Source organism: Galleria mellonella, unplaced genomic scaffold (genome assembly GCF_026898425.1).
Source record: "Galleria mellonella isolate WM207_F2 unplaced genomic scaffold, CSIRO_AGI_GalMel_v1 utg1217, whole genome shotgun sequence".
Lineage (NCBI taxonomy): Eukaryota > Metazoa > Arthropoda > Insecta > Lepidoptera > Pyralidae > Galleria > Galleria mellonella.
This window is the reverse complement of record NW_026441984.1, coordinates 770,171-795,130: the sequence shown is the minus strand read 5'-3', so window position 1 is coordinate 795,130 and position 24,960 is coordinate 770,171. Positions and strand designations below refer to the sequence as shown.

Here is a 24,960-nt window from a genome sequence, read left to right as displayed (position 1 = left end):
AGCCCATTGTTACCCCAGATTGTTTTTCCTTCAGGCTATGTCGGTCGCTTTGGCTCTTCTGTGGATGTCCTCAATTCAGCTGCTATCAAGCAGAGAAGAACATGCCAATAAGCCGTATACTACAAAACACGGATCTATTTTCAGACACACTGTGCAGACTGTGCGGTGAGAAATCGGAATCCATGAAACACTTGACGTGCAATTGTGATTCATTGACAAGTATGCGTATGAGTCCACTAGGAACGGCTTACCTAGAGCCAGGGGATTACAGATATCTTAATGCGCGGGATATCCTTAAGGTAACATATAGGATCTACGAAATGATAGTACAAGGCAGGAAGAAGCACAAAAGATTCTGATGGGTCGATGTGCAATGGCTTAGCTGACCCCATATGCGAATATAAGATAAGATCACATAAAGAAACTCCGAGCATGGTCGTCTACATAGCTCGCTAAATAACTTAAAGCTTTTGCATACAACCAACTGTGTATGACCATGTTTTGGTTCCGTAGGTCATTACTGGCAACACGAATTGGATAGAGACCTTCGTCTTCAAATTTTGAGGTATTTTGGATAAGCATTGAGACAGTCTTTTGGTTAAGAATATTTTGAATTACAGTAAACACCAAATCCATATTTACGTCTAGTGTGTATCAACAGAAGTTATTGAACATTTAAACAAACATCATTTACTTGACAAAAACAGTTTGCTGTAAGTATGTCAATTAGTAACACAAATTATATATTTAATACTTGGTTGAATTTATTTTGAACAGTACTCTTGTTATAATTTCAACAAAACAAAACATTTGTAATACATTTTATCGAAATAGTAGATTATATAAAATGTTATTAGGCTAGATATTAGACTAATTTTTCATCGTGCCTCCCATCAAATTGTTTATAATTACTTCTCTCCATCCAAAGGTTGCCTGGAAAAGATCACTTTTAGCGATAAGGTCGCCCATTGTTTTCTTATTGTGATTATTTCTTGTAATTATTTATGTTTATAATAAGTTTACTATTGTAATCTTTTGGTAGAAACAATAAAGAGTATCTGTCTATTTATCTATATAACTACAATTTTTTAAATAACATTTTGCCACAGAAGAACTATAAGCTATATTTGCCATACCCTACCATATCAAATTAGCTGTTAATTGTTCTCCCCCATTGGAGGGGTTTTCTAGTAGTCGCCATGCTTGGCAGGCGGGTGTACAACTTCAGTTAGGTTTTGGTGATGTTTTAAGAGCTCTCGACCATTAAGTTCCCTTAGTCGCCTCTCACATGGCACATGGAAAGGAAGGCGCGACCTATTCTATACTGCGACCACACGGCTAGCTATATTTACTACATATATAGATATAAAAAAAGCAGACATTCGTAAAAGTACATCGTGTTAATAACTTACAAATTTATATACTCTCTTGTAGACAACTGCCTTGATGAAGTCTATCAGGTCATACTTACGAAAACAAATTTTATTGTTTGATGAGCTAGTGCGTCAAAGCGATACGCGTCACCGTCTTCATAATACATTTATCATATACATATTATTTTTATAATTAGTCATATATTATTTTCTAGTATAGCGCATAGGTGGATGCAGGTGGCTCAGGACCTTTCTTTATGGCAGTCTATGGGGAAGGCTTATGTTCAGCGATGGACGAATAATGGCTGAAACGATGATGTCGATGAAAGCGAATAAGTCGCTGTTTGTTTTGGCATAGAATGGACTACCGCTTTTTTCCTGTGGATCATATGATGCTAGTAATTGGCATGCAATTCAAGGAAACCACCAGAGGGAGACTGTACAAAAGTTGATTGCTTGGTCACTTCTGTCCAATTCGTGTTTCTACCGTGAAGCAGCTGTGTTTCAGTTTGAAGGGTGGGATATGGCAGTGAATTTACAGGGTACAGAGGAATAACATTTAAGTCCTCAGGAACGGCAACGCATGGGGGGTATAATGGACGAAACAGTATACTCTGTTATGTTCATGGTACTGCTCATGTCTATAGGCGACGGTTACCACTGTCCATCAGGTGGGCCGTCAGCTTGTTTGCTATTCTAAGTATCATAAAATAAACGTAAATATTAGTCCACAGTTACTTGTGTAAAAAGAATCCTCAAACTGTAATGCCAACAATAATTTTCCTTGTTGTCCTTTAACCCCGTGGGACTCGTAGCATTTTGTAAACGTGTCGAAGAAAACGAAATGGGATTCCCATGTGATTGATACACATAAACGTCTGTATTGTATTCCGTATGTAAAGTTTATATAGATCATTATCATATCAGCCTTTAACTGTCCACTGCTGAACATAAGCCTCCCCTTAAAGAGGAGTTTTGGCAGTAGCTGCCACGCTTGGCAAGCAGGTTGGCAACCACAGTTAGGTTTTGGTAATGTTTCAAGGGGGACACTGCTGCCCACCCCTTCACCATAAGCTCTCTTAGTCGCTTCTTACGACACCCACGGGTAAAAAAAGGGTGGCCTATTCTATGCCGGGACCACTGATTATTAAAGCATATTTATTTATACAAGAATATGTATATAAATATTTATTATCAGGAAAGAGCTAATGTAGCCTTCCGCTTCCCTAATGATGTTTGTATTTCACCGACGTCTCTTCGGATAGGGGGGATGGCGGAATTATAGTTTTATTTGTAAAGGAAAACGCATTTAGGGACACACCACTTTTATGGACAACAAGGTGCCTTGGTGTCTGTGATACGTTTCAAGTATTAGCTTTTCTATTTATTTGTTTATTTATACTTTCTTGCACAATATAATTTGTATAAGTGGCGAGCTTAATTTCGTATGGCATTCTTTACTAGCTAATCTTGTAATTATTTATATTTATAGTAAGTTTACTATTGTAATTTTTTGAAGGAAATAATAAAGAGTATCTATCTATCATAAAGATTTTTTTTTATACAACTTAGAATGGCAAACCAGCTGACGGCCCACCTGATGGAAAGTGGTAACCGTCGCCTGTAGACATGAGCAGTACCATGGACATAACAGAGTATGCTGTTTCGACCATGATACCCCCCATGCGTTGTCATTCAAATTTGTTTGGGTACCTCTGTCCCATTCGTGTTTCTACCGTGAAGCAGTTGTGTTTGCATGGCTGTGTTTCGGTTTGAAGGGTGGGATGTGGCATGAATTTACAGGGTACAGAGGAATAACATCTAAGTCCTCAGGAATGGCAACGCATGGGGGGTATCATGGGCGAAACAGTATACTCTGTTATGGCCATGGTACTGTTCATGTCTATAGGCGACAGTTACCACTTTCCATCAGGTGGGCCGTCAGCTTGTTTGCCATTCTAAATTGTATAAAAAAAACTCCCAAATAATATAAGAACGGCGCAGACCGTTCGTGCCTTCAAAGATCAAACATTTTACAATACACTTGACAAATGAGTTATATATTATTATACAGTAGTTATTCTATGTTTATAATATTTATTTATATGTAAATACATATATATTTACTTGTAATTATATAATCGAAACAGTATACTCTGTTATGTCCATGGTACTGCTCATGTCTATAGGCAACGGTTACCACTTTCCATCAGGTGGGCCGTCAGCTTGTTTGCCATTCTAAGTTGTATAAAAAAAAATCTTTGTATCTATATTCAGTTACTAATTATAAGGCAATTATAGTTTTTTATGTATCATTTGTGCCCCATATATGTACATATGTTACGCTTTACTTACAAACTCAATGGACATTTTCTCCTTTCGGGTTACAAGGCTGAATTCTTTTAAGAGAAAAATGTCATCACTCTAGGTACTTTGCCATTTCCTTTATTAGTATAGTTATTTATATTAAATGTGATTGTACAATAAAGCTTATAATAAATAAATAATCAAAATAATTGCGTGTATGAAAAGATTGATGAATGTGGAAGAAGCGAAAGAGGTTTGTTTGAATCGAAGCATTTGGCGTTCCATTGTTTCTGCCTACCCTAATGGAAGACAGGCGTGACGGATATGTATGTATGTATGTATGTATTATTAAAATAATTATAGGTTTGTGTCACGTAATTTAAAACTAGTCTGAATGATTTTGTCTATTTTTTTTTATACCACTGAAATGGGAAATAAGTATACGGCCTACCTGATGGTAAGCGGTTTATTTTAAAGCCACTGTATTCTTTTAGCCGAATTAAATTTGTAAAACTGTTACGCTGTAAATGCTCATAACAAGTCTCAAGGACGTCTTGGCGATGTCGTATTTACTGACGTCAATGAAGCGTACCCCACAGTACTTTGACTGTTATTATCGAATTGAAAAACTATTGATACTGCCTTAACACGAGTGGTAATGGGCGTTAAATACATTGTTTTATTTGTTTTATTTTTATTTTAATATTGCATCTGGAATCAACAGCTTATATCTAGAATAATTAAAAATATTATATTTACTCCATACCTTAGCCAATTACAGATTCCCAATTTATATACCAGATAATATTATGGTTATTTTTGGAGGGTAGGTTAAATTAAATAGAAAAAAATAGTTAAAAATAAAATCTATGCAGATACTTATTTGAAACGTCGCATCACTGGAAGTTCAGCAATAATTAGTGTAAAAGTGTGTATTATTTGTGTGTGTAGTGTTGCGTGAATGTGGTGTATAAAGAAACAAAATGTCATGTGGTGTAAAAAAAGTGTATTGTACGCTTGTACGCGTATTGTTTTGTATAAAGGAAGGGTTACATGCAGCTAATTTCATAAACATACTTAAACAATTTCAATCTAGCATATTTCAGGTTAATTTATATATATATATATATATATATATATATATATATATATATATATATATATATATATATATATATATATATATATATATATATATATTATATATATTATATATATATATATATATATATATATATATATATATATATATATATATATATATATATATATATATATATATATATATATATATATATATATATATATATATATATATATATATATATATATATATATATATATATATATATATATATATATATATATATATATATATATATATATATATATATATATATATATATATATATATATATATATATATATATATATATATATATATATATATATATATATATATATATATATATATATATATATATATATATATATATATATATATATATATATATATATATATATATATATATATATATATATATATATATATATATATATATATATATATATATATATATATATATATATATATATATATATATATATATATATATATATATATATATATATATATATATATATATATATATATATATATATATATATATATATATATATATATATATATATATATATATATATATATATATATATATATATATATATTCTTTATTGCACTTGTAAGTTACATATAAAATAATCTATTAATAAATGTTGTGAGCAAGGGTGGACTTATCTCTGACAGAGATCTCTTCCAGTCAACCCAGTACAGTAAGAAAGCATTTCGTTAGCGTTCCTTGATCGTTTGTTAAAGACGGATAGTAAATAAAAACTGAAATTGAATTGGAGTAAAAACTAGCGCAGGCCAAGTCTCCCGGCAAATATATGGACCGCCATTGCGAGCCCATTCCGGTTTTATCTGATCATTACTGGTACACATAAACATTTGCCCGGCAAATAGTCGGCGCGGCCGCGTGACCGGCATCCCACTCAGTTCTCTTTATGCTCCACTATACAACACATTTCATATTACTTTTTATTACTCCTGTATTTTTCCCCTTTTGTATCTAATGTTATTGAAAATGGGATGTTTTCAGTGATCGCAGCTCTTGGCTCGTTAGTTTCGTTTTATTTTATGAACTTGGCCCTTGTATGGTCCCTTTTATTATTAGGTTACTATTCATGTGAGTTTGTATTGTTGGTGTCGAGAGTTTCTGGGTCATTTTTGTTGTTAATCAACTTCAAAAAGGATGAGATTTACAATTCGGTTGTAGTTTTTTTTTTTATGTTTGTTACCTTCTGTAACTCCGTTGATTGTAAACTGATTTGAATTTTTTTATACAACTTAGAATGGAAAACAAGTTGATGGCCCACCTGATGGAAAGTATTAACCGTCGCCTATAGACATGAGACATGGACACAACAGAATATACTGTTTTGCCCATGATACCCCCCTTGCGTTACCATTCCTGAGGATACAGGTGTTATTCCTCTGTATCCTGTAAATTCACGCCATATCCCACTCTTCAAATCGAAATACAGCCATGCAAACACAACTGCTTCACGGTTGAAACACGAATGGGTCAGAGGTATCCAAGCAAGCGAGTTTTGTACAAAGTCTCCCTCTGGTGAAATCCTTTTATATCTTGCAAAGCAAAATCTATTTGAATAATCATTATTAGTGTTTTTTTTTGTTTTGTATAAAATGTTCCAAAACTTTATTCTGATGGAAAGTGGTAACCGTCGCCTATAGTCATGAACAGTACCATGGACATAACAGAGTATACTGTTACAGGATCTATTTTCCTGAGATGATATACTTTCAGATTGGTTGCCATAGAAATTTTATCAAAATCGTTTCAATAGTTTAGTGTTTAAATAAGAATAACTGATACTACCACAACTAAAGTCGTTTTTTTTTAGTTAATCTTATTACCATTATTTTTTAAATTACTTAAATATGAATTTGTGTTTTGAGATTTAATCTCTCTGTAAGTATATCCTTTCAGACAGAAATAGGATTTTCCAATTAGGTTTAAAACTGATAGAGTTATGAGGAAGTAAACATAAAAAATAAAATCATATTGAGAATCTTCTTTATTATAAAGTCGGTTGTAAACTCATTCGTAGAGATGCCTCTATTCACAATGAACTTACCTTGTACTCGTAAATAAACAAATAGAGTTATGAGGTAACAAACATAAAAATAGAACCAAATTGAGAACTGCCTTCTTTTTGAAGGTTGGAAACTCATTCGTAGAGATGTCTCTATCCACAATGAACTTACCTCGCGAATAATTTTGTTTAACGAGATCTTGTAACCACAGAGACATTAATATTTTATCTATGTCATAACTAAATGTTTAAGCTTTTATCACGTTCAAGACTATAACGACTTATGTTTTTGCTATTATATCTATGAATTAATTCTGTAATTTCTCTAATAGATTCTACCATGGGGTAAAGATCGAAGGGAGATTACTTAACCGATAATCGGTCGGAGCTGCGATCGGCACTTAATTACCAATTATGACCTTCCAGTTTAGGATCATACTCATTAACTACTATTATCTTATGACAAATTTGAATTTGTCAAACGCCAGTAGGTGATTTTTGAAAGAGAAAATATGGATATTTCAAATAGTCTTTAGTCTAGTCCTCAACTAAGCAAAGTTGTACTTTTTTATGAATTTTTTTATGCAACACACATACACACACACACACACACACACACACACACACAAACACACACACACACACACATATAGACAGATATATCTATATATTCTGTTCGATCTCTGTTATTGAATGAATGAGTATATTTGCATTAGTATAAGGAACAAATTATATAAGGAAGTATGACAATTAATATATGTAACGATACAGTTGTATAAGTACAGTATGGCGGTCTTATTGCTGAGAGCAATCTTTTCGACATAACCTTGTTTCTTTTTGGTAATAAATCCACTTTATTTTTTTTAATAGTTGTTAGAAATTTCATCTGTCTATTTGTTTATCTATCTATCTGTCTCACGCAAAAAACTACTGTACTAAAATGGATGCAGTATTCACCGTTATATTCTTGAAGGACTAACTGAACATCTAGTGAATGTTTTATTTTGATACGCCATCTAAAAACGGTTTATTTTATTGATTTTTCCTACTTTTGAAATCTATGCGTTCGAGATAACTGTTAAAAGCTGGTTAATGATATAAATAGAAACACCTAGACAAATATAAATATATGTAGATACACGTGAACACTAATGTTTGTACGTACTGGAATCGAACACGCGACTATAGGAAAGTGAAACGATATGTAAAACGTATACACCAAGGTCGCCCAATATGTACTTAATAACAGTACAAAAACCGTTTACTTAGGTACCTGTGTCCCACTAGTGTTTCTGCTGTGAAGTAATTGTGTTTCGGTTTGAAGGCTGGGATATGGCAGTTAAATTACAGGATACAGTGGCATAAGATTTTTCTTAGACCTCAGAAATGGTAACACATGAAGGGTATCAAGTATACCAACTATATGCATAGTATTATTAATGTCTATATATAGGTGGCGATACCACTTTCTATTAGGTGGGCTGTCAGCGAGCAAGTATCCTTGCACGCACGCACGTACGCACGCACTAACCCACGCACGCACGTACGCACGCACGCACGCACACATACACACAAAATTATCGAATCCAGTTATAAATTTTGAATACCTCTTTTTAAAGTTGTAAAAAAGTAAGCAATATCATAAAAGAATTACGATTTAAATGAGTTTTTGTTTTGTTTGTTGTTTTATATATTTTGCTTTTTGTTTTTTTTATTTCTTTTTTTTCCTTCTTTTATATCTTTTACTGTGTATTATGTATATGTTTGTATTGTAATTTGTGTGCAGTGAGTAATGCAAATAAATTATCTATCTATCTAGCTAATAAGACTATTTGAATTAAGATCATTTCTCTTCTACAATCTTTACAAATATTATGTAAAAGTGAGTTTGTTTGTTAGTTTATAACGCCATAGCAGCTTTACCGATCATTATGGAATTTGCTGTACACATACTATCTGAGACGGAAAAGAATATAGGGTGCTTTTTGCCGCAGTCACTGAACATATCCTGGTCATTCGGATGAGGTAGCGGGTAAAAGCTACTATACTAAAAGATTAGAAATTAGTCGGTAGGGGCCGCCCTAGACGGAAGTATGTTGACCAAATAGGCGACGTGCTGAAGAAGGGCCAAATTAAAAGTACCCGTAACCAGCGAGCGTGTATGAAAAGATTGATGATCGTGGAAGAAGCGAAAGAGGTTTGTTTGAATCGAAGCATTTGGCGTTCTATTGTTTCTGCCTACCCTTATGGTAGACAGGCGTGACAGATATGTATGTCTGTAGAAATTAGTTTATTTTAATTTTATATTCAAAATGTAATACGAGCACATTAAGCTAGTTCCTCACTTGATCTTCATCATGACGTATCACAGCAAGTGGCACTGCGGTCGGCGGGCGGTGTCTAAAGTTAAATAACCATATGTGATTGACGGCGAGATTAAACTATACCCCAAAATACTCGCTGGCTGCATTTTAACCGTTCTTTGCATGTTTTTTTTTATTGATGTTCAAAATTAAAGAAAAAAATGTTCAAAATTAAATTAAAAAAAAAAAAAAATTTGGCAGCTATGGATTTTTTTCTGCAATGAACATTAAAAAGGTATCCAGACACGATCAACTTAAAGTGAATTTGGTCTTTTATATAATTTTTGGGCATTCAATGTTATGATGGAAATTTCCACCATCATGCAAAGATGGGTTAAAACATTCACTTCGTATGAACAGTGTCTGTACATTTTAATAATAGCTACAAGAACAAATGGTGAATGAGGGGGAAAAGGGGTGTTGTAAAACACGACTAAGGGACGGCGAGGGATGGGCAGCAGCGTCCCTTTTAAAACACCTCTAAAGCCTGAATGCGGTTGCCCATCCGCCTGCCAAGGGTGGTATGTACTGGAAAGAATCCCCAAGAGGAAGGTTTATGTTCAGCATTGGACGGTTCAGGGCTGATATGATGATGACAATGAGGGGGGAGAGGGATTATTAGTCATGAGTTTTAGCAGCTCCATTGCCCCAGCCTCAGCAATATAGCCTATCAGGTTGACTTCTACGCGGTTCCCTCTGGAAACCATAGTGATTAATTCTTGTCGAATTCTTCACGATAGGCCGACTGACCTGCCTTTTCATCCTCACCTATCATCCCTCACTGGTGCCCCGCCATCGTATACCGATAGCGCAGGCGGAGTTACATTCCAATTTTACCCATTAAAAAAATAGGATTTGTAGGATGGTATATGGCGTGAATTTACAGGATACAGAGGAATAACACCCGAGTCTTCAGGAATAGCAACGCATGGGGGGTATCATGGGTGAAACAGTATACTCTGTTATGTCCATGGTACTGCTCATATCTATAGGCGACGGTTACCACTTTCCATCAGGTGGGTCGTTAGCTTGTTTGCCATTCTAAGTAGTATATATATACTTAGACATATTTTTTTATATTTATATATATAGACATATTTTTGACGCTCAGGCTTAATGCTCTATCAATATCGTCTAAGAACTAGCTATAATCATATATGTTAGGTTGGATTTTTTTTTGTTTTAAATAACTTAACTGACCAAAAGAAAAACATGGTACAAATGGCGAACTTTTTTTTAAATGGTTGATAATGTAATGGTGACCCGTTGGCGGGGCACCAGTGAGGGATGACAAAAGGCGGACTTATCGCTAGTAACATTCTCTACTAGTCTACAACCAACCTATATATATATATATATATATATATATATATATATATATATATATATATATATATATATATATATATATATATATTATTAAACTTTTAGTTATGTTGACACAAAATTTTTATATCATTCAATTTATTTTATTTTTTTAATTAATATAATTACTTTTAAGTTCTATAGATTGAGGCAGCATACTACTGAATTATTTTTGATGACGCTATGTTTGAAATGAATAATAGTATTGTTTGTATACCGTCAATACCAATATAATGTAACTAGTAAATGCTAGTATTCTTCTATTTAATATGAAAGGAATTTAATATGTAAACAACTGGAAAAAAAAACACGACAAATGTCCATAACAACTATTATTTAGATTCCTTAATTTACCTATTATTTAGTATATGTCGATGTTTTTCAATGTACATAGAATATAAATATTTTCCTAGGCATGTAATACAAACTGGAATTTACTATGTAAACAATTGGAACAAATATGACTTGATAAATTATTCATTCAACTATTCGTTCTTTTATTTATAATCAAAATGTATATATATATACTTGTAAGTCTCGTCATAGAAATAGTCCAGCCCTTCTTTTGTCGTGGGTGTCGTAAGAGGCGACTAAGGAAGCATATAGTGGAAGGATTGGCAGTAGCGTCCCTCTGAGAACAATACCAAAAGCCAAAATGCGGATACCAACCCGTCTGCCAAGTGTGGCAACACTCCTCTTATAGAAGAGATTATATTTAGCAGTGGACAGTTAATGGCTCATACAATATACATATAAAAGTGTGTATTCTAAATTATGTATTTATTGATACAAGATTGCAGCGATACAAGCCTCGAATTTAGTGTTTAATTATATTATTTTAACCAAGTATTTCAAATGAATTATTACATAAATAAATAGATAGATATTAATATTATTACACTCTTTATTGTTTTCACCAAAAGATTACAGTAGTAAACTTATTATAAATAAAAACAATTACAAGAAATAATCACAATGAGAAAACAATGGGCGACCTTATCGCTAAGAGCGATCTCTTCAAGGCAACCTTTGGATGGAGAGGAGTAATTATAAACAGTTTGATCGGAGGCACGATAAAAATTCTATTATTTCTAAATATGGAGATGTAATACATTTAATAATTTAAATATATACCTCTACTTATTATAAATATTCACTCAGATTATACATTACATTATTGTATCACAATTAATGCATTTAAAATTTTTATTAAAATATTTGTGGAATATTTATTAAATCACAACAGTTATCTATAATTTAATGATTAATTTAATGAATGCAGATATAACAGTTACGTAACAGTGTCACTCCTTTTCTTAAGGAGGAGGGGTAATTGACCTTTTACCATTAAGGTAATTTCTGACAGGGGATCATATGCGGGATGGCGCGTGCTCTCCGGGGCGGGCTCCACGGTGAAACGCGACAATATCGCTGCGAGACCTGCCAGAGCCTGTATCAGAGCTAGTCGCTCGCCTGAAAATACAAATAAAGTAAGTATGGGTCAGAGAGATTAAGGAATATACTTATTTGTAGTTCATAAGGAAAAAGTGACGAAGGTTTATAACCAGTGTGTGTTGCCAGTGATGACTTATGGAACCGAAACATGGTCCTACACGATTGCCCATATATTAAAGCTTCAAGTTACTCAGGTGGCAATGGAGAAAACTATGCTCGGAGTCTCTCTGCCTGATAAAATCCGAAACGAGAACGTGCGTAATAGAACCGACATAGCCCGAAGGATAAGCAAGATGAAGTGGCAATGGGCTGGTCACATAGCTCGAAGAGCCGCCAACTGATGGGGAATAAAGGTTCTTAAGTGGAGACCGTGTATAAGTAAACGCAGTGTAGGATGAGCCCTTACTAGATGGAGTGACGACCTGAAATGCATTGCAGGGAGTCAGTGGAAGCAAGTGGCTCAGGACTGTTCTTTATGGCAGTGTATAGGGGAGGCTTATGTCCAGCAGTGGACGAATAATGGGCTGAAATGATGATGATGAATGAAAAGGTGTTCTACTGTGCTATCGGTATACACTGTTGGGATACCAGTGATAGGTGAGATTGAAAGGTTGGTTGATCCATCTTGATGAACTCATTATGTTAGTTTCCAAATAAGACTATGTGGAAATTGACATAGTATATTTGTAGCAGTCTCCTCTTCGCTATGATAATGTATGAAGGAGGTTTATATTCAATAGGATTGGAATATTCGACATGAAGAAAATGAAATATCATATGATACGAAAAATCATTTATTACATCTGCTACCTTGCTTCAAATAAACTGTTACAAATAGCTGTAAATGAAATCGCAATAGTAACAACAACAGACAATAGATTGGCCCATAAAGAGTCTTTATTCGCTTACTCTTATTATACAAAATAAATATTAATATTTTATTTTAAAATAAAATAGGGATAATAAGTGCTGTGATATTAGGTTATTGCGTGCAAAAATCACAACTATAATTTATCACAGTTGATGTCACGTTAATAATAAAGGAAATATTCATCATAACCGCTGTTAAGTGTCCACTTCTGAATATAAGCCTCCCCTTGGGGTGTTTTGCCAGTAGTTGCCACGTTGGCAGGAGAATTGGTAACCGCAGTTAGGTTTTAGAGATGTTTTAAAGGATGCTGCTGTCCATACCTCGCCGTCCCTTAGTCGTCTTTTACGACACCCATAGAAAAGGAAGGGTTGACCTATTCTATGCCGCGACCACACGGCCACTTTTATTACACAAAATAAATATACATATTTTACTTTAAAATAAAATACACGCGTGTTACATTAGGCTATTGCAAGTGAAAATCACAACCGTCAGTTTTCACAGGTGATATCATGTTAATAATAAAAATCATCGTCATTATTTTTTGTATTTGGTTGAGAGTGGGACTGACTGAAAACCAGCGCTGTGGCGGAAAACACCAACAAATGCATTCGCAAAGAGGGTTGACGTCAGGCAGGCGGCCGGTCGTAAAACTATAAGCCAAATCTTTTTATAATATGTATAAAAAGATATTACGCTAACCCCAAATAATAATTGAGGTAAGGGTAGAAAAATGGTTATATAATTTTTTTTTTGTTGGGTGAAAATGGTATGGTGACCCCGCCTGCGCTAACGGTATACGCCGGCGGAGCACCAGTGAAGAGTGATAGATGAGAATGAAAACAGGCCAGTTAGCCCATCATGATGAATTCATCAGAAATTAACCATGATAGTTTCCAGGGAGAACCGCGAGGAGGTCGATCTGGTTGGGTATATTGCTAGCAATAGGATTCTCAGTCTCCATTACTGACAATCCCTTTCCCTCCGTTATATAATTTATTGTATTTTTTCTTCTTCTAATTTTAATGATTGTTAATTAATTTATTCATTACTATAGAATAGAAGTAATTTTTATTCAAATAAACTCGATTGCACGCTGCTTTAAACCGTCAATTTTATATGATTGTACAGCTGGTTTCTAGATGATTTTATTTGCTGTAGAATCCGCTACTCAACAGTTACTCTTTCCAAATTATTATGTACAAAATAATTTTGCATTTGCATGGGAACTGTGATTATAATCGGAATTAAATTCTATTTATATGTATTATTACATCGAAAATAAAGAAGTAAACTTAAGCACTCATAAGCAGCTTTCGTTCACGAGTATGACGGATGAGCTAGTCATCATTAGTCTCAATCATAATTTATTTATTTGCCGTATGGTCCCCGTATAGAATAGACTATTCTTTCCTTTCTCCTGTGTCGTAAGAGGCGACTAAAGGGACTTGATAGTTGAGATATGGGCAGCAGCGTTCCTCTTTGAATATTACCAAAAACTGCGGTTGCCAACCCGTCTGCCAAACGGGACAATTATTGACAACTAGCGGCTCGTCCCGGCTTCACACGGGTGGACATTTAAACATTTTAAAAAGTGGCTATTAAGGCTGCACATGCGACGGAAGCTTAAAAAAGGAGTAACTTCTCCCGTTTTTTCAACATTTCCCTTCACTGCTCTGCTCCTATCGATCATAGCGTGATGAAAAGTATACTATAACTTGTCCAGAAGTATGAAGAATAATTGTACCAAGTTTCGTTAAAATCCGTCGAGTAGTTTTTGTTTCTATAACGAATATACAGACAGACAGACAAAAATTTTACTGATTGCATTTTTGGCATCAGTATCGATCACTAATCACCCCCTGATAGTTATTTTGGAAATATATTTCATGTACAGAATTGACCTTTCTACAGATTTATTATAAGTATCTCCAGCAGTAGACAGTTAACGGCTGGTAAGATGATACCAGCCATTGACCATAATAGGGTAATATATTAAACTGTTGCCCAAATTAGATCTAGAATTCAAGAGTGAATTACTACAGAATTCGGAGACTCATTAATAAATAACTATTTCAAAGTATCTAAAGAATACTCTATATTCAGAGAAATTTCAATGTAATAAAATAGGTCTGATATCGATACTAAGTTTTGTAGGCATTCGGGTCTTTTTTTCTTTTTTTTTTTTCATCCTTTTGTTGAAATAAATTCAGCGATTCAAACATCAACACGACTGTTTGGATTCCATTGAGGAAGAATTCTTTGTTGAAAGAGAGTGGTGTGATAGTTAAAGTGGCAATATGAAAATCTCAAACGTATTGCGGTGAATCGAATGCAGGTAGTTATGCAGATGTCAATATTAATTAGTGGACAATTAAAATATTTAAGTACACAGATAATAATACATCCTGTATTAATGCGTGTTGTAATTATACTATTACAAACTCAGTCTTATAGGAATTATAATGTACTGCTACGACATAATAAAGGATAGAAGACACTAGAAACAAAGGGCACATATTTTTTTAAATTGACAATGTACATACCAATACAAGCTCGTGGACCTTCTCCAAATGGTAAGTAGCAGAATTTAGGGATTTTACTAAACTCTTCGGGGCTGAATCTCTCTGGTCGGAATTCTTCGGGGTTATCGAAATATTTAGGGTCATGGTGTATCGCGTAAACTGGAATAAGTACTCTCACTCCCTTGTCTATTGTTGTATTTATATTAGGAATATGGGTCTTCTGTGCACATACTCTCATAGAGACTCCTCCTGCTGGGTGTATTCTCATACTTTCCTTGAATGCCCATTCTAGATAAGTCATTTCTTTAACAGCATCATAGCAGAGTTTGTTACCATATTTACTAAGTACTCTATCAATGTCCTCTTGAACTTTTCTCTGTACTTCAGGATAGTAGGCAAGTAAATGTAATGTGTAACTCGTAGTAGATGACGAAGTTTCAAATCCCGCAGCAAAAAAAATAAAAATTTGTGAGGCTAAAATTACATCGTCTAGCTCTAATGTCGCTATTTCAGGGCTGCCGTCTGGCTTCTTGTGTTCTATAGATTCTACTACAATTAATCCTTTTTTCTTACATTCAAGTAATAAATCAACAAAATCATTTCTACCCGAAGGTTCATAGTTTCTCTGCTCTAAAATTTGTTTAGTCAAAGTGACCATTTCTACTTCAACATTATTAAATACTTTGAAGCGTTTTCCAATACTTGGAATGAAATAATTTATAAAACGAAGTAATGTATCTCTTATACTGGATTTAAAGAATATTTCTCCGAGTTTATCAACCGGTGAGTCTTCTTGCTCTAGGGCGTTGATATCTAATCCAAACCCACAGGTTGCAATGAAATCAATGGCGTACCGTGCCATGAGTCTATATACGTCGACAACCTGGCCTGTGGCAGCAACTGCTAGCGCTCGTGCCTGTAACTTCTCAGCCCGATCCATGATCAGAGGGAACATCCCCTTCAACTTGCTAGTAGTGAAAGCTGGCGTCATCCGTTGACGTAGCAGTCGCCACAAGTCACCTTTTGCAAAAAATACGTTTTTCATCATGGGTTCAGAAATATCCTCGTGATAATTAAGACCTCGTGAATTGAAAGTCACAAAATCTGTGACAAAAACATGTTTTATGGTCTCTAAGTCTTTGATTATTAATTCTGGTCTTCCCCCTCGAAATAATCCCACCGCTTTTTCATTGTAATACTTCCAGTAGGTTTTGTTTACGATATCTGTTAAGCTCTTCTTAGCCATAAAGTACCATAAACAGTTTCCGAACAATGGTACAGGCTTGTCGTGTTTTATTCCTTTCGTTTTCCAATATTTGAAGGACGTTATACTGTAGTAATAAAGTAGTGATAAAACGACGAACACTATTGTTAAAGTGATCATTTTGCACACACTGACACTCCAAGTGTATCTTAGTTACTGACTTTTTATTTCGTCATGTCTCACTACACTTCGCTTACTTTTATATTATGCCAATTTTCATATTTGCACAGATGAAATTAATATTGCTAAATTAAATTCATTAATATGTATCTATAGTATAAAGTATATAGATTGGTAGTGTAAAAGGAAAAAAAAAAAAACAGTAAAAAAAAACCTGTATATTAGAGCAAGACAGATAATAGGACATTGGTTTGTACAATATATGCTCGAAGCTGATTTAGTGGGAGCATGAACAATAAATTCCTAAATATTTTAACCTTTTGCAGTAGAATGAAGTAAAAGTAAAAATAATTTTAAATCATAACATGTTCAGTATTTGGGTGTAGTATAAATAAAAGAGAAAATCCTTGTAAGTGATGTAAGTAATGCTATAATGTCGTCATAGTCATAGGATACTGACGGATATACATATATATGTAATATTTGTCAGATCCATCAGTATTCTACGACTATGACGATATATAGACAGATAGATAAATTATTTTATTATTAATATATAAATAATAAAAAATATCTATCTGTCTTATAAGTACACATTTCTCTTATAATATGCTTGAAGTTATTTGAAAACAATATTAAGAATCATAACAAGTGTTTCATATATGAAACGACAGAGAAAATTATCACATTTAAGTTAATTAATACTATGAATTGTCAAGTATTTAAATTGAAATAATATTAAATACAAGAATATTTATAATTTATGATTTTATTTTCTTAGGAATTGGTAATAAGTGTCGATATTATCGATATAGAAATTGACAAAATATATGTAGCTAAAAGAATTACATATAAATGTTTTAACATACCAGTTGTCATTTGTCCACTGCTGGACATGGAACTCCCCATAGATTATTATAAGGAACAAAGCTAAGAAATGGAGCGTTCTTTATGAGTAATTTACAATTGGGGAGATTTATCAGTAGTTGTCACATTTGGTAGGGGTTTTGGCAACTGCAGTTTGGCTTTTGGTGATGTTTTAAGAGGAACGCTGCCGCTTATTAAGTTAATATTGCAATATGTCATAAAATTAATTCTCTTACAATATAATACCTATTATTGTACAACATGGTTACTCCATATGTAGTTAAATTTATTGTATATGAAATTATATAAATAATTTTTAGTTACTTTTTAAAATTGTCTATATACATAAATATAGCGATGCGAGAATTTCCAGTTATCCTACGTTTCAAATAAGTATCTTTAACGAATGCTTTTTTTTGCGAATACCCTCCAAAAAAAAATCTGAACATTGTCTGGTATACAAATTGGGAATCTATAATTGACCAATGTATTGTGTAAATATAATATTTTTCAGTTATTCTAGATATCTAGATAGCTGTCGATTCCAGATGTAATATTAAAATAAAAAAAATAAAATAACGGAAAACATATAAATACAGAGCAAGGATATGAATGTGGTAAATGACAACAAGTACATGCAAATAACAAAAATATATACATGTCACTCAGATTATGGAATAAGCTCCCTGCCGAGGTTTTTCCAAGAGACTACAGCATTAGGTTTTTCAAAAGGGGGTAAAAAAGTTTCTTCAGGGTCGGCAACGTATGTGTAATACCGCTGGTATTGCAGGCGTCTAACCACTTACCATCAGGTGGGCCGTATGCTTGATTGCCTTCTCAGTGGTATAAAAAAAAATGTCAAAGACACTTGACGGCTGTTTATAAAATGTTAGGCATTTCAAGATTTATACTTCAGTATCGATAAGTAAATTAATGATAAAATGTGCATGGTGCAGCACTGTTCCCTGCACACGTTTCCATGCACATTACATTTGCACAAGTGTAATCTGTTTTTCGTCTTGTTTTTGCATTTCCAGCCTGTTAGTACGTAAGTACGTCATACTGATTCTATGAATATATAAAAAAAAATTCTTTGTTTTTTTTTTCAAAAGAGAAATAAAGTAAATATTAATTTTTTTTTTATACCACTGAGGTAACAAAAAAGTGTACAGCCATCTGATGGTAAGCAGTTACCGTCACCTATGGACGCCTGCATTATCAGGGATATTACGCGCGTGCTGTTGACCTTGATAGAATCCTCTTTATCCCTTTTTTGAAGAACCCTATGATGTAGTCTTTTGGAAAAACCTCGACAGGGGAGCTCCCCATTCCATAACCTAACAATGTTATAAATGTAAAAAAAAAAATTGTATAGATGAATGAATGAAAACTTGCTATTATGCAGTTGCCACCCTGTCTGCCAAGCGTGACAACAACTGGCAAAACTCCCAGGCAGGCTTGTGTCTAGCAGTGGACAGTTAATGGTTAAAATAATAATAAAAAATAAAATAAATATATGTAGAAGAAATCTCTTATATTTAATTTAAAAATATTTTTTAAATTCAAAGTACACGCTTACGAAGTTGTGGGCAAAAAGTTAGTACGTAACATAAATATATGTGTGTATATAAATGTATTGTTATGATGATGCATCTTCATCACTTTTGTAAAGATTATTCTGGAAGTTTCTTCTAACATAGTGATCGAATAGAAGTGTTTTCGTGATTTACAAAGAAATTTCGAGAACAGTTCATATCGAATAACAGAATTCTGGAAAGTGCATCGATTTTGAACCGCGGATATATCTACTGCCTGCTGTGTTCTTTTTTTTCCTTTTTTTTATACAACTTAGAATGGCAAATAAGCTGACGGCCCACCTGATGTAAAGTGGTAACCATCACCTATAGACATGAGCAGTACCATGGACATAACAGAGTATACTGTTTCGCCCATGATACCCCCCATGCGTTGCCATTCCTGAGGACTCAGGTATTATTCCTCTGTACCCTGTAAATTCACGCCATATCCCAACCCTTCAAACCGAAACACAGTTATGCAAACACAACTGCTTCACGATTGAAACATGAATGTGTAATACGTTACCATTCCTGAGGACTAAGGTGTTATGCTTTTGTGCCTTGTAAAATCACTGCCTTATCCCACCCTTCAAATCGAAAAACAACCATGCAAACAGAATTATTTCACGCCAGAAACAAGAATAAGACAGAGATATCCAAGCAGACGATTTTTGTATAGTCACTCTTTGGTGAACATACATAAAGTAAAAAACAGAATTAAGTAGACAGATCGCGAACTTTTTATAAACAGTATACTGCGAACATCATGATATTTTCAAGTATACAAGTAGTTGCTATTGTGGACTGTAATTATGTATATATGGTAGTTAGATTGACATGAAAAATAAAAAAATACAGAGACGCAAACCCACTATAATTAACGTTTACTGCGAGAGTACAAAAAATGTTGCTACCTGTTATAAAAATACAATTTTAGTGTTGCCAGCCATCAATGTCTATTGGGGAGAGAGGGGTTTGATAGTAATAGGAATTGACAATCTCATTGCTAGTAATATACCCTATTAGGTCGACAATCACGCGGTTCCCCCTGGAAACTATTGTGATTGATTTATTGTTATTCACGATAGGCCAACTGACCTGTTTCATTTTCACCTATCATCCGTCACTGGTGCCTCGCCAGTGTATATCGTTAACGCAGGCAGGGTTACCATTTTATTATCATCCATTATAAAAATTAAAATGTCTATTCGTACATTATTCACATCAGCTGTTAACTATTCAATGGCATATATAAGCTTGTTGCACAATTACCAATAATGTGTAACACGAAATAAGACAAAACGAAAGCTTCCTTCTATATAGATTTATCTTTATACATATTCAGTAGATACTTATTACCATAACTTGTCATTGTCAATTTTAATTTCTTTTATGAGTAAAATAGTATGGTAACCCCGCCTGCGCTAACGGGATACGCTGGCGGAGCACCAGTGAAGGGTGATCGATGAGAATGAAAACAAGCCAGTTAGCCCATCATGATGAATTCATCAGGAATTAACCATGATTTTGTGTTAACACGTTTTAAGATATCAATCTTGTCCAATGTCTTGTTAATTAAATATTATCATTTTTAATTGATATCTGTTGTGTTTTCCAAATTAAAATTAATAATTGAATTAATAAATAAGAATAAATTCAATAATGCATTTACCGTGAGTGTCGTAAAAGATGACTAAGGATAATGGCCGAGGGATAGGTAGTTGCTTCTCTTTTAATACATCACCAAAACCTAACTGCAATTGCCAACTCGCCTGCCAAGCTTGGCAACTACTGGCAAAACCCGCCAATAGGGGGAGGTTTATGTCCAGCAATGTACAGTTGAAATTGGCTAATGAAACACATTTGACATGTTTTTTTTGTTCAACAATATCTTAAACTATTTTATTGGATTAGGATTATTACATATTAACGAATAATTTAATGCATGTAGATATAACAATTACAGAATGGTATTACTCCTTTTTTTAAGAAGGAGGGGTAATTCGTCTTTTATCATTAACGTAATTTCCGTCAAGGGATCATATGCGGGATGGCGCGTGCTTTCCGGAGCGGGCTCCACGGTGAAACGTGACAATATTGCCGCGAGACCTGCCAGAGACTGCATCAGAGCTAGTCGCTCGCCTGCAAATACAATTAAAGTAAGTAGTGGTTCGAGAGATTAAGGAATATACTTATAGCATAATGCTGCTTGTAAGAATCCGAAATGACACTGATATAACCCAAAGACATCGATATAACTTGAGGCTAGTCGAAGTGGTCTAAGGCCGCTCATATGGCTCGAAGAAATAACTACCATTGGAAAAACTGGTGTCTTATTCAGACTAATATTAATGGATTACTCATAAAGTGCACACTATTTTTTTTTATTGAAATAAAACTTACCTATACACGCCCGTGGACCTTCTCCAAATGGTAAGTAGCTATATTTAGTGATATTACTAAATTCTTCAGGACTGAATCTCTCTGGTCGGAATTCTTCGGGGTTATCAAAATATTGAGGATCATGGTGCAGTGCGTAAACTGGAATAAGTATTCTGACACCCTCGTCTAATGTTGTATTCAGATTAGGGATTTGTGTCTTCTGATTACATTCTCTTACAAATACTCCTGTTGCCGGGTGTATTCTCAAACTTTCCTTGAATGTCCAATCTAGGTAAGTCATTTCTTTAACAGCATCGTAGCAGAGTGTATTATCATATTTATTAAGTACTCTATCAACGTCCTCTTGAACTTTTTTCTGAATTTCAGGATTGTATGCAAGTAGATGTAATGTAAAACTAGTAGCAGTTGATGAAGTTTCAAATCCCGCAGCAAAAAAAGCTAAAATTTGTGCAGCCAAAATTATATCATCTAACTCTAGTGTCGCTGTTTCAGGGCTTCCATCTGCTTTCTTATTTTCTATAGATTCACCCACAATTAATCCTTTTTTCTTGCATTCAAGCAATAAATCAATAAAATCGTTTCTACCCGAAGGTTCATAGTTCCTCTGCTTTAAGATTTGTTTAGTCAAAGTGATCATTTCGTCTTCAATATTTCTAAATACTTTGAATTGTTTCCCTATACTTGGAACGAGAAAATTTATAAAACGAAGTAATCTATCTCTTGTATTGTATTTAAAGATCTTTGCTCCGAGTTTATCAACCGGTGAGTCTTCTTGGTCTAGGGCGTTGATATCTAATCCGAACCCGCATGATGCAATGAAATCAATAGTGTATCTTGCCATGAAACTATATACATCTATAGCCTGACCTGTGGCAGCAGCTGCTAGCGCTCGTGTTTGCAACTTCTCAGCACGCTCCACGATCAGAGGGAACATCCCCTTCAGCTTGCTGGTAGTGAAAGCCGGCGTCATCCTTTGCCGTAGTAGTCGCCACACGTCACCTTTTGCAAAAAATAAGTTGTTCATCATAGGTTCAGAATTATCCTCGCGATGATTGAGACCTCGTGAATGGAAATTCGTAAAATTTGTGACAAGAACATGTTTTATGGTTTCTGGATCTCTAATCACTAATTCTGGTCTTCCTCCTCGAAATAGTCCCACTGCTTTCTCATTGCAATACTTCCAGTAGGTTTCGGTTGCAACATCTGAAATGCTCTTCTTTCCCAAGAAGTACCATAAACAGTTTCCGAAGAGCGGTACAGGCTTGTCGTGTTTTATTCCTCTTGTTTTCCAATATTTGAAAGATGTTACACTGTAGTAGTAGTAAAACAGTGATAATACCACTAACGCTATTGTTAAGGTGATCATTTTGCTAGCTTTATGACTTCATGTGTGTATTCAGTAAACGCTTTTCTTACACGCTCTAATGACCCCGAGGCACATCGGTTGCTTTTATAGAAATCCAAAGTTTGTTATTACCTATCTCTATATTTGCTCAGATGATATTAATTTCGATGGATTAGACTCGTCAATATGAGTAACTAGTTTCTTTGTATTCAAACGTCAAATAAAGGAAGTGTTAAGAATATGTCACTAATTTTATAAAAGTAAACAATGATACTTTTAAATCCCTCTGTTTAAGTTAAGAAACAATGCACGCATAACCAATGCGAGACCTTGTATATCGTTAGTGACATAAAAACAGCTGCGTATTTATTGATTCTAATTTTCAAATTCAAATCATTCTTCTTTATATAAACTTGTTTAGAAGCATTTCTAAATTGTTATTTTTTTTATCTATTGGTGGCTACGGAAAGTGGTTGCGAAGAGCCTGCAAGAAACTCAACAGTTTATATTCTTAATTATTGAATGAATGAGTATACTTATTTGCATCATACAATATAGGAAATAAGCAAGACAATTTACAAACACAACGATACAATTGTATAAGTACAGTAAGGTGGTCTTATTGCTGAGAGCGATCTTTTCAAGACAACCTACAAGGTAATGGACTAATTGTTGTACAAGTAGGTATGATAGTGCTTTATAATTAAAAAAGCATCTTTTGCAAATTAAAAATATATAAAAATTATATACATATATACTCACACATATATTATTAATTATTTATTGTAATACTACAATAACAGCAATATTTTATAGAGATTGCACGTCTTTAGGTAGTCCAGTACGCTATAAGTAGACAATACAAAATGTTTTCATGTATATATTATCGATTTATGGTAATGATTCACGTTGATCGCTAGAATGGAACATCTTTTTATACTTTAAAGATACTTTAATGCAAATAAATATTCCATAGGACAGTATATATCTATTTACACAACAAGTCCTTTGCGAGAATGGAGAGAATCGAGTGCCAAAGACGAAGACAGGAAGCAAGAGATGTATATAAGGATAAAGTTATTACACATAACTAACATGACAGTATACAATTTTTTTTTATACAACTTAGAATGGCAAACAAGCTAACGGCCCACCTGATGGAAAGTGATAACCGTCGCCTATAAACATGAGCAGTACCAAGGATATAACAGAGTACTGTTTCGCCCATGATACCTCCCATGCGTTGCCATTCCTGAGGACTCAGGCGTTATTCCTCTGTACCCAGTAAATTCACGCCATATCCTACCCTTCAAACCGAAACGCAGCCATGCAAACACAACTGTTTTACAGTTGAAACACGAATGGGACAGAGGTACCCAAGCAAACGACCTTTGTACAAAGTCTCCCTCTAGTCTACTAAAATAAACTAATATTAAGGTATTAAAATTAGTATATTGTTTAACCTAGCGTCTAGCATCGCCTTAGAACTTAATTTAGTATCAAGGTTTTGAGTGTGACGACTTTATTGAGTTTAATATAATATTTACTAGATATTATCATAAGAATAAATTAAATAATGTATAATCTTGTAAAGCATACAAAAATTTAATTCAAATATATTATAATTTATGACAATAAAAATCCATTAGGTTGACCTTTAACCTTAATTTTACATTAAAATTTACATAAAATTTAAACTCTCTTGAAATTTTATTCTATGTTCATTACCTACATGAGTTAATTACTACGCACAAATAAATAGTTAATTAGTTATTTCTAAATTACTGTTAAATTAAATGCCATTTAAATACAAATATTATCATATATTTTAAACATGTAAAGTCATTTAAAAATGCATATAAAAACATAATTTTTGCAAATAGGTGAGAAAAGTATATTAAAAAAAAAAACTAAAAATATTTTTAAAGATTATAAGATACAAGATCTT

The 24,960-nt window shown here is 33.7% G+C and overlaps 2 protein-coding genes across 2 annotated transcripts; both read right to left on the bottom strand.

Moving 5' to 3' along the window:
• Window positions 1-11,471: 11,471 nt before the first annotated feature.
• On the bottom strand, window positions 11,472-16,940 carry LOC113510352 (cytochrome P450 6B5). Its single transcript, XM_026893803.3, has 2 exons — window positions 15,458-16,940; window positions 11,472-12,058 (listed from the first exon to the last, which is right to left on the bottom strand). Exons 1-2 carry the CDS (start codon window positions 16,818-16,820, stop codon window positions 11,877-11,879), a joined length of 1,545 nt encoding a protein of 514 aa, XP_026749604.2. The 5' UTR covers window positions 16,821-16,940; the 3' UTR covers window positions 11,472-11,876.
• Window positions 16,941-20,935: 3,995 nt separating this feature from the next.
• On the bottom strand, window positions 20,936-23,173 carry LOC113510351 (cytochrome P450 6B5-like). The gene is made up of 2 exons (XM_026893802.3): window positions 21,668-23,173; window positions 20,936-21,406 (listed from the first exon to the last, which is right to left on the bottom strand). Exons 1-2 carry the CDS (start codon window positions 23,031-23,033, stop codon window positions 21,225-21,227), a joined length of 1,548 nt encoding a protein of 515 aa, XP_026749603.2. The 5' UTR covers window positions 23,034-23,173; the 3' UTR covers window positions 20,936-21,224.
• Window positions 23,174-24,960: the final 1,787 nt, after the last annotated feature.